The sequence below is a fragment of the Parasteatoda tepidariorum genome, chromosome 6, assembly GCF_043381705.1.
Source record: "Parasteatoda tepidariorum isolate YZ-2023 chromosome 6, CAS_Ptep_4.0, whole genome shotgun sequence".
Classification (NCBI taxonomy): domain Eukaryota; kingdom Metazoa; phylum Arthropoda; class Arachnida; order Araneae; family Theridiidae; genus Parasteatoda; species Parasteatoda tepidariorum.
Genome location: NC_092209.1, coordinates 26768060 through 26782080, shown reverse-complemented (window position 1 = coordinate 26782080; position 14021 = coordinate 26768060). Strand labels below are relative to the sequence as shown.

The 14021-nt window shown below is 32.3% G+C and overlaps 1 protein-coding gene across 2 annotated transcripts in view; it reads left to right on the top strand.

Moving 5' to 3' along the window:
* The window catches only part of LOC107437101 (prolyl 4-hydroxylase subunit alpha-1-like), a 168249-nt gene extending 154954 nt beyond the window's left edge, over positions 1 to 13295 (top strand). Inside the window, exons 7-14 of one of the 2 annotated variants that reach the window (XM_071182125.1) lie at positions 1991 to 2181; positions 2752 to 2925; positions 5133 to 5203; positions 5854 to 6007; positions 6892 to 6954; positions 8601 to 8669; positions 11181 to 11277; positions 12746 to 13295. In XM_071182125.1, coding sequence (XP_071038226.1) covers positions 1991 to 2181; positions 2752 to 2925; positions 5133 to 5203; positions 5854 to 6007; positions 6892 to 6954; positions 8601 to 8669; positions 11181 to 11277; positions 12746 to 12816 — 890 coding nt within the window. In that variant the 3' untranslated portion in view covers positions 12817 to 13295. The remainder of the gene's footprint in view (positions 1 to 1990; positions 2182 to 2751; positions 2926 to 5132; positions 5204 to 5853; positions 6008 to 6891; positions 6955 to 8600; positions 8670 to 11180; positions 11278 to 12745) is intronic. The other variant, XM_071182127.1, reaches the window with a different exon arrangement.
* Positions 13296 to 14021: the final 726 nt, after the last annotated feature.

Sequence of the window (14021 nt, the reverse complement as noted above, 5' to 3'; positions counted from 1 at the left end):
AAAATCCATAACTACCAATTGTTTTTAACGGATGCAATTTTTATATTGAATTGCTTCTTCGCTGTGGTAAATTTCCTTACAGTGAATTGTTATTGTTGAGAATCGATCAACTCCTCCCGCATATTATCTAAGATTGAAATAGTTCTTCTACCAGTATTTTCTCTTTTCCCGTACCAGTAATTTCACTCTTCCCGGCGTGAACGTGTTAAGCAATAGCACTTTTAATTTAGGTGAATGAACCTAAATTAAATTTCCCCTCATAGAGCTCAAAACTTTTAGTAAAAATACTTTTATTGATGTTACTGTGATGGAGATGTAAGCTTTTGTAATTTATTTTATTCGTAATTAGTGTAAATAGCAACTATATACGAGTATCCCCAGAGAATTTTGTGAGTTCCAATAAAGTTACTTTATTTACAAAAACTGGGCACCTGGGCCGCGCAGCGTCTCCTATCTCATACATATGAAAATTTGCAAAGAATTTGAAGTAATAACATTTTGAATTTAGCAGTCGTTGTGGTAGCTAATACAAAAATACGAGCGCTTTGCTTAAGTAAATATAACATTGGAAGATCTGATTCATCGAATCTGAATTGACACATATAAGTATAAACATAATTTGAATATATATACATAAGCTGTCATAAATAAATATTAACTTAAATTGATTCATATTTCACTAATTAAATTTCTATATTTAACTGACACAGGTTTGATTACGACATAAATTGAAAGTCTAAAATTTAGAGTTCAATGTTAATATGAAAAGTATAAGTACTGGATTGAGAAATGAAATCATCACTGAGCTAGAGAGTTCTCCCCTAGGATCCTCTGTAAAAGACGAAGCACTTCCTCACTTTTTAGAAGGTCTTGGAGCTCTTTCACAAGTGATACCAGTCTGTCTGCTAATTTAGCTGATGCGGAAGCAACAGCACGGAGGGCCATTTCCTGCTGGCGGGCTTTGCATCCCGTGTAGTTTGCGGTGAGATTTTTGCCACAGTTGCAGCACTTTGGAGGTGGAGAGTCTATCTTTTCGACACTCGAAGGATCAGGGATTATCCGCGCATTTACGGATATGCAATGCACCTGGATTGCATTGCAATGATGTGGCCGTATTCCTGGCAATTAAAACAATGCAGCGGTCCCCGATCGCCACGAAAACATTCGGAACGTTTCGACGTTGTGAACGTTTCCCAAGTAGAACATTTCTACTTGGACGGGAATTCGCTTGATGTCTGAATATTTGCCGGTGATTTTCCGTTTCTCTAAGGATTGTGAGGAAAAGTGGGAGGAGCCTATAGGCCCCGCTCACTCTTCTCTTAAACTGTATTACATTGTGAGTTTCAATGTCCAATTTCCCTAATTCAAGGGAAATATCCTGTTTTGAAGTCAACGGGCAGTCCATGGATTAAAACTTTTGTAGTGCGAGAACGAAGTAATGGAATCATTTTCATGTAGTGAAGTGGGAATTAACTTTAAAACAAAGAACCGGACAGACAGCGGATAGATATTTTATAGTGGAAATCTCTTAATGTAAGATTCTAGGTTTAGTAAAATCAATTACGGAAATTTCTCTCACTGCTACTTTTAAATAATTTAAAGAATTGTGTGATACGCCACTTTGTTAGCTAAGCCGAGGTGAGCCTTTTAAAAAGTTGGCAAATTTTAATTTGTAGTTCTCTTCTGTTTTTTTAACTATTTTGTCAAATCCAGAACAGTAGGTATTTCTGCGATTCATAAAAATATAAACTTTGCTACCACTTGAAGAAATTTTCACACAAAGCGTAGAAAATTAGCAGGTCTCCACTGTATGGTTCCTAGGTACTGACCGAGTTATAAAATATGTCTTCTTAGAACAGTGAACGTAATTTTAATTTTATTACCCCAAGGAAAAAAAATTATTACAACAGCTGAAGCTGGCAGATTACTAATATCGGTGTGCAATAACTCTGTTCATTTTCTGTATCTCATAAAAATAAATTTTTTCAAGATCCTGAGCATCCTCGAGCGATGGCAAATCTTCTGTTGTATAAAAGTCGTGCGAAAGATTACGAAATGAAGAAGAATGGTAATGGAAATAAAGGACAGGATGAAACCACACCAGTCAAAGTTTCCAAAGATGGATTAGATCCAGCTACAACGGAAGCCTATGAAAAGCTATGCAGAGGCGAATCATTAAAAGTAAGTTTTTTTTTTAATGAGCATATGGATTTGTGCTAAATTTATTTATAATCTGCATATAATTGCACATTTGCGTTACATGAAAAGGAAACCCACGAAGACCTTCCATGGTTAGCCAGACAGCATGGGCTTTAACCCATGATCCGTTTACAACTGAGGAGATTTTACGTCAGCACTTGTTCGGTGTGAGCCGCCGGGTGCCGATCGCATCGAGCGAGCATTCGCTGAGATTCGAACCCGGTTGATCTCATTGGAAAGTGAACACTCTATACTCTGAGCCACTATGGCTCTGATACTGAAGTTTATGTTTTACGTATTATTTTTTTATTTATTTGAACTTATTTTTCATTTACATATAAATGACTTTAAAGTTCATATGCAATTGCACTTTTGTCTGAATTTTTTTGTGGTGAGGCGTTTACATTCCTGGCAAATTTGCGGAATAGTTCTAAAGCTTTGGTTTATAAATGTAAACCACTTTTCAAAATATTTTGCACAAATCATATTGTCTAATTAAATTTGGAAACATTATAACTTATGATTAATGTTTGTAATATTTCTTTCATCTAGACACCAAAGGAAGAGAGTGAGCTGTATTGCTATTACACAACCAATAATAGTAGTTATCTTTTACTGCAGCCTGTTAAAGTAGAGTTATTAAATTTAAAACCCAAAATTGCCATGTATTATGATGTTATAAAAGATACAGAAGCAAATATTCTCAGAAAGATTGCTCTTCCACAGGTATTTTTTTTAAACAATAGTATATATTAACTATAGAATAATTTTGAAATATCTACAGTACTTTAAAATTAGTAAAGATTCTTCCATATCATTAATAAGTGAAAATAAATTAACAGATTAAATTCTGAAAAATATATGCGTATACTGAATACTTTTTGCGTTAATTATCCATTATACTGGGTGTCCCGAAACTACGAGCCGCCGGATGAAACTAGCTCGTGTCACTTAAATGACCCACCATAGATGATATCATGCTAGGCATAACATGTCTGGCATTCTTACATTTTAAAATGTAAATATTATAGAATGATAAATTAGCTAAATTCAATAACTATTGAGAATATCTAGTGAGATAATGATTAAAAACACCTAAAATAAGACAAAAAGATCAAAATTACTTAAAATTTTTTTTAAATAGTATTTAAAGCAAGTTAAAAAAGTTTTTCTTTCATATTAAATTAAGAATGAGAACTGATTTTCCCCCTAGTGGTTCACCACTTGCACTCCATTCATACACTGTATAGTGAAAATTGTTTGTTCAGATATTTTCGATCCCTCGAATTTTTCGCATGAGTTTCGAAACACCCTTCATACCCAATTCTCGAAATAAATTTAGTTTGAAAATCAAACTTACACGTTGCACAAAGAGAATATTAAGACGAATTCTATCAAGGCTTAACAGAACGTAAGGAGATTGAAATTATGCAGTATAAAATCATTCAGTACCATTCACAAATATTTAAAAATTAAAATATAATTATCCTTATTAAACAACTAAAAACAAACATGCATATTATAACGGTGATATTTTTGTTTATATTGAAGCATAGTAGCATAGAAAACAACAAGCTCTAATCGAAACATTCTCGACTGCAAATAAGCAACTGGCGAAATTGCCAACGTTAGTCTTTTTGTAAGTGAAAATAATTGCTTGATGGTGTTAATTCGTTGAGTGAAAATGTGTTGTAAGCCTATTTCATTATAAGTGCTTAGATTCAAATTACACCCTTTAAATTGTGTATGAAAGCTTGATTTTGTGATAACCTGAAAAAAAGTGCTTTACACATAAGTTTTTGTGTAGTTCAAAATCATGTTCGAAGATATATATGAAAGCTTGATTTGCTGCAACCTGGAAAAAAGTGTTTTACACGTTATTTTTTGTGTAGTTCAAGATCATGTTCGAAGATGTGTATGATACCTTGATTTTGTGATAACCTGGAAAAAAATATTATAATTTTTTGTGTTGTTCAAGATCATGTTAGATATTTATGAAAGCTTGATTTTGTATGACCTGAAAAAAAGTGTTTTACACATAATTTTTTGTGTTGTTCAAGATCATGCTCGAAGATACATATGAAAGCTTGATTTTGTGTAACATGAAAAAAAGTGTTTTTCACACCATTTTTTAGGTCGTTTAAGATCACGCTCGAAGATATACGACACCACAGTTTTTACTATGTGCTTTCTACTGTCGTGCGATAGAAAAATTAACATAGGCGACAAAAAAATTTAAAATTGAAGTTTTAATATATTTAGTAAATTTTGTTTTATTATTTATTTACTTACTTTTAAATTCTATTTTATTGATCAAGGCATTTTCAAAACAAAGAAAATAGTTGTTAAGTCATTTTCCCAAAATCTATCGGGAGACAATTTTCAAGTGCTGCCGTTGTTGTTACTAATGCCACTTGCCAATAGCAGCACACTTGCTACAAGACACTAAGCGAATTTCAGCAAGTTTAACTCTTTGTTTTTCAATGGCGCCATCTAGACATCTATGGAAAAGAAAACGATTTCAGTCACAGGAATGTCACAACCCGTTTGACATACTCCATTCATTCATCCACAGATCGTAACTTTAACCTGAACCAGAGAACGATCTATCTCCAAAGCAGTACCCTCAGAGATATAGATTTGTTATAGTAATCCTGTCAGGTTTAATGTGCACCTGTCACGGGGATTCTTTGATCGACAGAATTAGAACTCACAATCCCACGAATATGGACCCAATGTCCTTCCAACCAGGCTATCCCGGCCTCTTATTTCAATTGCACACTAATTAACGTTAATCAAATCTCCTTACGTTGGGAAGAAAAATAATGTTATCTCAAGCAAGAGCTCAAAATTGCGAAATGACCGCAATTTGTTTCCGTAATAACTTTTGAAATGTGTTTCCGTAATATTGAAAACTGATTATATTTTTTCAGTTAACCAGAGCTAGTGTTTTCGGAGGAACAAATGGAGAAGGGAACTATGCAACCTACAGAATAAGCAAGAGGTTCGTAAATATATTTGAATATCATATATTTGAATAAATCTTTGTACAAAAAAATAAAAAAATAGTTTGAATTATGGTTAGAAAAAATATCAAAAATAAATACCAATTACAGGCACAGTCTTAAATTAATAAGCCCAACGGTCAAAATCATTTTAAATCAAACTTTTACAACCAAATATAAAATTTTAAAACATTAATTAGCTACCACTTTAAATATAAAAATTACATTTGTCAGCATATTCAATTTTATAACCGGATAAGATCAGTCGACCAAATTCTGAATCAACTACTTTAAATGTTCTATCCCGTAGGCAAAGAAGAGCCAGGATGAAGCTTTGGTACAAGGTAAATGGCAAGTAACAAAAAGACAATTGCACGGTAGAGTAGGTAAATGGTTAATTTCAATAATAATAGTTTGAGGAGGCAGTTAATTTTAAGTATATTCGGTGACTTGGTTCGTGGAGCCTTTAGCTGCAAATATGCATTTATACTATCTCGTAGAGGTAACTATAGTATTAATGGTATGGGTATTAATATTGTACAAGTTTTAAACATGATTTCATATGTATCAAAAATAGTTTCCCGTGTCTACTTAAACAATTTACTGATTTTTTTTTTTTTAAAACTAACTTTTTTTAAAAATATTATAGCACTTGGTTGCAAGACTATCAATCAAGGGACATTCCAAAAATCAACCAAAGAGTTGAAGATATTACCGGATTAGGCACTACGTTTGCAGAACCTTTGCATGTGATAAATTACGGTATTGGAGGTCACTATGCACCACATTTCGATTTTGCTTTTGTGAGTATAAACTTATTGCTCAATATTAATTAAAATGTGATGAAGCAGTAAAAAACACATAATTATGTTCGTGTCAGATAGAAAGAACAATTTACATTAATTCAGTAAAAATACATGCTTGAAAAGGCGGGAATTAAAATTTGAAGAATACATTTAAAGTCATTTTACAGAAAATTTCACGACAAAACAAGATGAAATATGATTGCCAAATATTTCGATCCACGAGCAAAAGAGTTAAAATTTGATTATAGCTATAATCAAATATTATTTTTGGTAATTAAATAAAGGTATTCATCCGCTTTGGATTCCTTCAAAAAATTAATAAACTGTTATTGATTTTAATGATGCTAATACAGTGCTGAGCGAATTGCAGTCAATTCATAAGTCTAATTTAAATAGTGCAAGTTTTATTGCGTGCAATTTATTCAAGAATGTGCTATCTTCTAACGTTAATGAGATTTTTTAATGCGTTTTGTCATGGATATCCCTAAATTGGCACATTAATGTTTGATTTCGTCATCTTTTCATCAAATTTTAATCAAATTCTCAATTAGTATTTTTTTGATAAAGCACTTGCCCCTTATTCAAATTTCTCAGTAAATTTTCGTGCCAATTACAAATTGCTGTTTTTATTTCCTGAAATATTTTTTATGGCTTGCAGCAATCTTGTTGAAAGTACCTTTAATGGAAATGCCACCAATGAATGTGTTTGTTGCATGGGCATGAAGAAGTTCTTCCAAAAAGATCAGAAATTTAGCAGGCCCGAATGGTTTAAGGGTCCAAAACTGAAATTAACTTTATTTCCCAATTGCAGGGAAGCAAAGCCTTATGATTATTGGAACAATTTTACAAATCTTTGATTTTTTTTAAAATATTTTTTATAGCCTAATTCTTCAGTTACATTTCTGCCTGAACAAGGAAATCGATTGGCCACATGGATATTTTATGTAAGTTCTTAGTTATTAAACTTTTTCGTTATTTTCATGTGTTATAACTGTTCACAACTAAATAAAATCAATTGCAAAATGAAATGCAAAAAATATTTTATAATGGTAATAATAAGAACACTATTTTTATAGCGGCAAGTAAATAGGTTGTCTGAGAAAAGTAATCCATATTGCATTATGATGCTATTTATAGCGTTTAAGTTCGACTTACGACATATTTAGTATAAACTTGATGCAACTTACTTCGAATCGCGATAACACCACTCTTTCAAGCAAGTTATTTACATGACCATTACTGGAAACAATATATATATATATANTATAAAGAATATATATATATGTATATATATATTGTTTCCGGTAATGGTGCTATTTACAGTCTTTTCAAGAATCCCTCTAATGAAGTGAGACTTTCACCAATAAGTAAAAAACATTCTAACTTGCATTGGCAATCCACCCCAAGCAATGAATAGAGCTGTATGTCTTTATTATTATTATTATGGCTTCGAATGCAGCAAGCGTGAAATAAACGAAAAAATTTTGCCTGAGAGAAGATATACAAATAGATCTAAATCGGCGTTAACAAGAAAAGTATTAACATATAAAAGTGAGCATTTAAAGAAAATCATCAGTGAAAAATATAAGTTAACTTTTATAAAAGCAACGGGAGTATATGATAGATCCTTCCTTTCTTTCTTCAGGGGTGAGAATAATCGGATGCGGCTTGCATCAGCAGGTCCTCACAACAAAGGAGGAAATCAAGACTGTTGATGGCCTGTAGTCGATGAGGGTGAGCATCGGGCATGGCCGTTAATCGAAAAAAAGACGCTGCTCGGTAACTGGTTAAGGCTAATTTTACTCCTGAGCTTCTCCTCCGATCATTGCTTTAGATCCAGGGCTGTAAACGTTCTACGCTTTTTAAGAGAATTTCTTCTAGTAGTAGCTAAATTTATAGCTTAATGAATTATTTTTGGTCTTGTAAATTTGATTTAAAGTTATACTTCACAGCACAAGTTGCGAATGATTCAAAAGTTCGTATAAAGCGCCACTTTGAACCAGCTCTCGGGTGGTAAGACCTTTAAAATGTTGCCAAAATTACCAAATATTCTTAAAGGTTTTTCATTGTCTACCACTCTGTTTAACACAGGGCTGCCAACTTTCCACGCTTTTTGTAAAAATTTACTCTAGCGGTACCTACGTTTAATGTTTTACTGTATTATTTTTATTCACTTGAACTTACTTTCCACACCATTACACATAAATAATTTTAAAGTTCATATGCAAGGCCGCTTAAAATGAGCTCTACCCTGGTGAAAAGTTTAAAATATTAGAAAAAGTACCAAAAGGTCTGAAAGTTTTGGTTTTTAAATGTCTACCACTCTATGAAATAATTTGCCAAAAGTTGGAAGGCCTGCGATATTTTTCAAAAAACCAATCATTTGACAGAGCCCTGGGATCGCCCGATGTTAAGTACATAATTTTTTTTGGCTATCGATTTAGTCATGAAAATGGTCTTAAATCTTTAAAGTCAATCTTTCAAATGTCAGAAATAACAATAATCGATGCTATGTATGCGTCCACATGTTAATAAAAATCATAAATTTTATTCATTTTAAACTAGTTGTTTTTTTCCGTAAATTTAATAGTTAACTGACGTTGCGGCAGGCGGATCAACGGTTTTTCCTACGCTTGGAGTGGAAGTGAAGCCAGTAAAGGTAAATTTTATTTTCTCTCTTCTCTCTGCATTTTTAAAATGCACCTATGAAATCAAACATTGATTATGAAATTACTTTAACTGCAGACAGTATTTGCAAAAATTAAAGTAATGCCTATATTTTCTGGTTAGATTTTCACCTTGTTTGCTAATAAAAAAAGAAATTATCATACATAAATACTCTAGTCAATATTGTAAAAAATCAATGAAGATAAAACTAAATATATGCCCTTCACAAAAGCTGGCTATAAAGAAACACAGTTAGAAATTGGAGCAAACAAATTCGAAGCCGTTGATAGCTTCACCTATTTGGGTTCTAAGATTAACAACAAAAACGACACTACACAAGAAATACACACGAGAATCACGATGGCCAATAAGTGTTTTTATGGTCTAAGAAAATATCTTAAGTCAAGCCTAATAAAAAGAAAAACATAAGTGTTACTCTATAAATGTCTTATACGATCAGTACTTACATACGCATGTGAGACCTGGACAATGACACGTGGAGATGAAAATATGATAGCTAGATTTGAGAGAAAAATACTGCGAAGCATTTTTGGTGGAATAAGTAAAAACGGTACCTGGTTTAGAAGATCAAACACGGCACTTTACAAAGCATATAAAGAGCCTGATGTCATTAAATTTATCAAAATTCAAGGGATTAAATGGGCAGGCCACATTATAAGAATGGAGGATAGCAGGACAACCAAAAACGTTTTCTGTGCAAGGCCAACAGGTACAAGAAAAAGAGGACAACCAAACCTAAGATTTTTAGACTGCCTTGAAAAGGACCTACAAATTATAAAGATAATAAACTGGAGAACCTCGGCTAAGGGAAGAATGTCTTGGCATAGGCTTGTTGAGAAGGCCTAGGCCCATCTTGGGCTGTCGTACCAATGAGAAGAAGAAGAATATTGTAAAAATTACAACTCTTCTACATACTCTATATATACTCCACTGTCTATACTCTACTCATTGTCCTAAAAACAACACACAACATGCTCTATTACATTGGGTGTCCTTAAAACACGTATTCACCTTGTTAATTTGAAAACGGTAGCGGTTATGTTCGTGAAAGAGATGACTAAGAATTGTAAATTGACTACGCTCTACAAGATAAGACCGATTAAAGCAAAATGGTGGAGAACTGTATCAAATGCTCTCTTATTGATAACGAGCCGAGGTGGAAAATAGGAATTAAATTGTGGAAATTCTTTGATTTAGTACGCATAGGCATTGTGTTACCATTACTGTAGAAAGTTTTTAAAGCATGCATTTGTTTATAAGTTTTTTTAAAGTCAAAAATTCTATTCATTATAGGTTGGTGATATTCTATAACAATTTAATTTATTCCACTACCTATATCGTATCATTTTCAAAATAAAAACGCTAACTTAACAGTTTCTTAGCAGGAGTGCTCTGTTGGCGCAGTTAGTGAAACCTGGTGAGTAGTGAGGTCGATCCTGGGTGCGGAGGGAACAACCAGCATGCATGTACAGTAAGGAGCAAAGCACATTAAATCTTAGAGAGAAGTACCAAATCAAACGTGTTTTTTTTCCGGCAAGTGCTGAACTTTTGTTCCTCTCTTCGGAAGATGCTGGATTCGTTTATGGGGTGGGCTACTTTCACGTATCACACAAGAGAAAACAACACAAAGCGATAGAAACATCCATGCCGTGAACGAGATTCGAACCCGTAACCATTAGTTTCGCAATCAGGAACGCTGATCGCTCTGCCACCTGCTCTGCCCAGATCAAACGTTGTCCATGGTGTCTGGATAGGGTCAAAGCTAAAAGGTATTTTTACCATGCCCGTTTAAAGCTATATCCCTGGAAAACGAGGCTAGGTGATTATCCCTGGTTGGATGATATGTTTATTACCAGGTAGCACTGTAAGTATTTTCCACTGACTGTGCATTTACACTTTACATCAACTGAATTTCAAAGCAGTGCTGAGTCAAGGAATTGAGCATTCGCCATCCCAACCGGGTGAACCAGGTTCGAATTCAAGCGAAGGCTGGTTGATCCGAATTCCACATTGCATACATGCACGTGAGGTCCTTTGATACTCAGTAAAGTTTAAATATTATTTATTACTAACTGTACACCCGTTCTTCAGATGAAAGAAAAAATAAATCAATTTATGTGTACTAAACAACGCTACGAAATCATCCACGAAACTAAAAGGCAAACACCGACGCAATTGAAGAGTTAAGTAAGAGAACCAGGCAAGTAACATCTTTAAGGGTATAATCAGTGAGGGGATCAGTGAGAAAGTGGCATGAAGTGGTTTAATCAATATGGTGGTTGAATCAATACGACTTTTATTTTCAAATTATGCAGTTGTAAATGAAATCTGACGAAGAATTATTAGTCTCCTCTCCCAATAAATAGGTATGTTCGGGGATCACTTTTTTTCTTCATACCCCTATTATAGACCCGATGCAGTCCGAAGCAAGCTCGTATCTCTTGGCTTAAAATAACGAAATGATTTCTTATAATTATTTCAGGGATCAGCAGCATTTTGGTACAATGTATACGAAGATGGTACTGTTGATGAAAATACAAGACATGCAGCTTGCCCAGTATTAGCCGGATCTAAATGGGGTAATACATTAAATATGCACATTCAATATTTCTTTTATCTGAAAAGTATAAATTTTAGAATTTATTTTTATGCAGTTATTATAAATATGCATATTTTTTCAATTCCTACACAACTTAAAAATCACAATTGAATATTGCCCTCTATGTTGACCCAAAATTTTCGAAGCGCTTTTTAAGTTATAGATCTTTAGTGAAACCCGAACGGCTAATGATGTTTCCTATTACCTAAATAACTAATAATCTAGAAAAGTTGTAAAGTTTCTATAATTGTTTTTCATTATATGTAGTTTAAACGTTCAAAAGACTTTTGAAGTTCAAGTTAAATATAACTTCAAAGCAATGTTTGTTTGTTTTTAATGTTATTGTTGAATTTTTTTGAAAATAATTTATATTTTCTTGAACTTCCTAGAAGAGCAAAATTCTGGAAATAATATTACTTGAGCTAAGTTTATATCTAAGGAAAGGAGCATCTGAAAGTGTATCTTCAAAGCTGAATATATCCTATGACGGCAAATTCACCATGTGTTTTTCGACATCTTCTAAAAGTATAAGCTGGTAGCAATGTAAAGAACTTTTCAATAATTTAAATGTCGACGTTAAAGTCAAAATGGAAGCCTTCAATAATCAAGTTAAAAATAGTAATATGTATAATTAAAATATTTATAGCAGAGAATAGTTTTGTTTATCTAGTTTTAAAAAATTATCAATAAATATTAATTGATATAATTATGAAAAGGCTCATAACAATCAAAAATTTAAGTAAAATAATAAAATACATTTAAAAACAAGAAAAGGGGATCCTACTATGATAAGCAAAGTAGAGGGATTAATTGACATAATTTTGTTTATTAAAATGTTTATTAATATGTTTAATTATAAATAGATGATTTTACGGGTAGTCTGAAAAAAGTACAGAAACAAAAAGTGCTGGATGAGACTACATTAGAAAATATTGCACTGGAAGAAAGCATCGTAAAAAAGCAAGGGGTGAAAAGCCCCTCGTTATTGTATGAAACTTACAATTGAATTGATTCTAGCAATTTAGTTATAATTTAATATAATTGATTGTTTACTCGAATGCATTCTAATGTAATCAATTTTGCTCAATGTTATAGCTACAAATGTATTTGGTATAAACAAATTAAGAATTTGATTTTTAAATCTTGGAAATTTTCAATTTTTGTCTTTGAAAAAAATATATTTTTCCAAATACAATCAAGAGCACGCAACATTTTGCCAAAAATTCTGCATCTAATCATCCATGGACAACTCTTTTGAAAATTTCTATAAATTAACAAGAAAAAGTATTAATGAAGAGGAAATAAATGAATAAAAAGTTATGAATTTCGAACAAAATTCTCATAATTTGTACATTGGTATGCTCAATTACATATCATTCAAATATTAAAGAATGTCTTTATTAATTCATTTTAACTAAACTGTTTTATTAATCTTGTGTAATTTCCAGTTGCCAATAAATGGATTCATGAATATGGAAATGAATTTAACAGACCTTGTGGATTAAGTCCATACATGTAATTGTTTTCATCATTTAAACGACGTTTATCTTCATTTTTGTTCAACGACTACAAGAAGACATGAACTTCAAGACATGCTCTGAGCTCAACAGATTTTGCTGAGTTACTGAAGATTGGTAAATTTTTTATCTCGCACCTTTCGCATCTAAGGACTATAAAAGTAATTCAACGGTGTTTTTAATTCTATATGTAAAATACAATCTGTTTTCAAATACAAGTTGTTGTTTTTTTGGAGTACTAAGCTCGAAATGTTACTTAACTTCTTCGAGAAAGGAGAATCATAAATCCATTCACATGGTGACGACAATCTAGGTATAAACGATAAAACTGGTAGCTAAACTATTTCTTCATCAATTTATTTCTCGTTGGGGTAATAGTAGTTTAATTTTTTTAATTCACCTCCACTTAAATCAAAATACAAACTATATAGTTGCAAATTGTATTATCATTGATTAGATATATGATAGAATTAAAGTGAAAGCAAAATTTTGATTCTGCGTGAATGCATTTATGACTCACCCGTTCCGAGGAGGTAAAATATATAAAATGGAATTATCTTGACTTTATGTTAATGTTAAAAAACGTTATTTATGCTAATGTAAAAAATAAACATAAAATTATTGATATAATGTTGGAAAAGGATGCTTACCAGAAAGAGCAAAACAAATTTTTCAAAATATAGCAAGTATCTAAAAATGAAGGAAAAAATGGAAAAAAATGCATAATGCAATTTAAAAAAATAATTTTATTAACGAGTTTTAACTACTGCTATTTATGCTGGTCATATCTGGTAATCGAATTACAAAACGACACATAAAGCATGACGTATACACATAAACTTTCTGCATTTCTCACACTTCAGAAAATAGTTGGGGAGATGTCGGCCCACACTTAAAATGAAGCAAAAAAATTTTAAACTTTTATATTAACACGTTCACGCCGGGGTGTCACGCTAGATTTTCTCATCTTGGCAGCGCACCGGAGTAAAAACTGGTAGCAATAAATTACATTTTTCAGTTTTTTTCCGGGAATAATAAAAATCTATAACTACCAATTATTTTTAACGGATGCAATTTTTATATTGAATTGCTTCTTCGCCGTGATAAATTTTCTTACAGTGAATTGTTATTGTTGAGAATAGATTAACTCCTCCCGAATATTATCTAATATTGAAATAGTTCTTCTACCAGTATTTTCTCTTTTCCG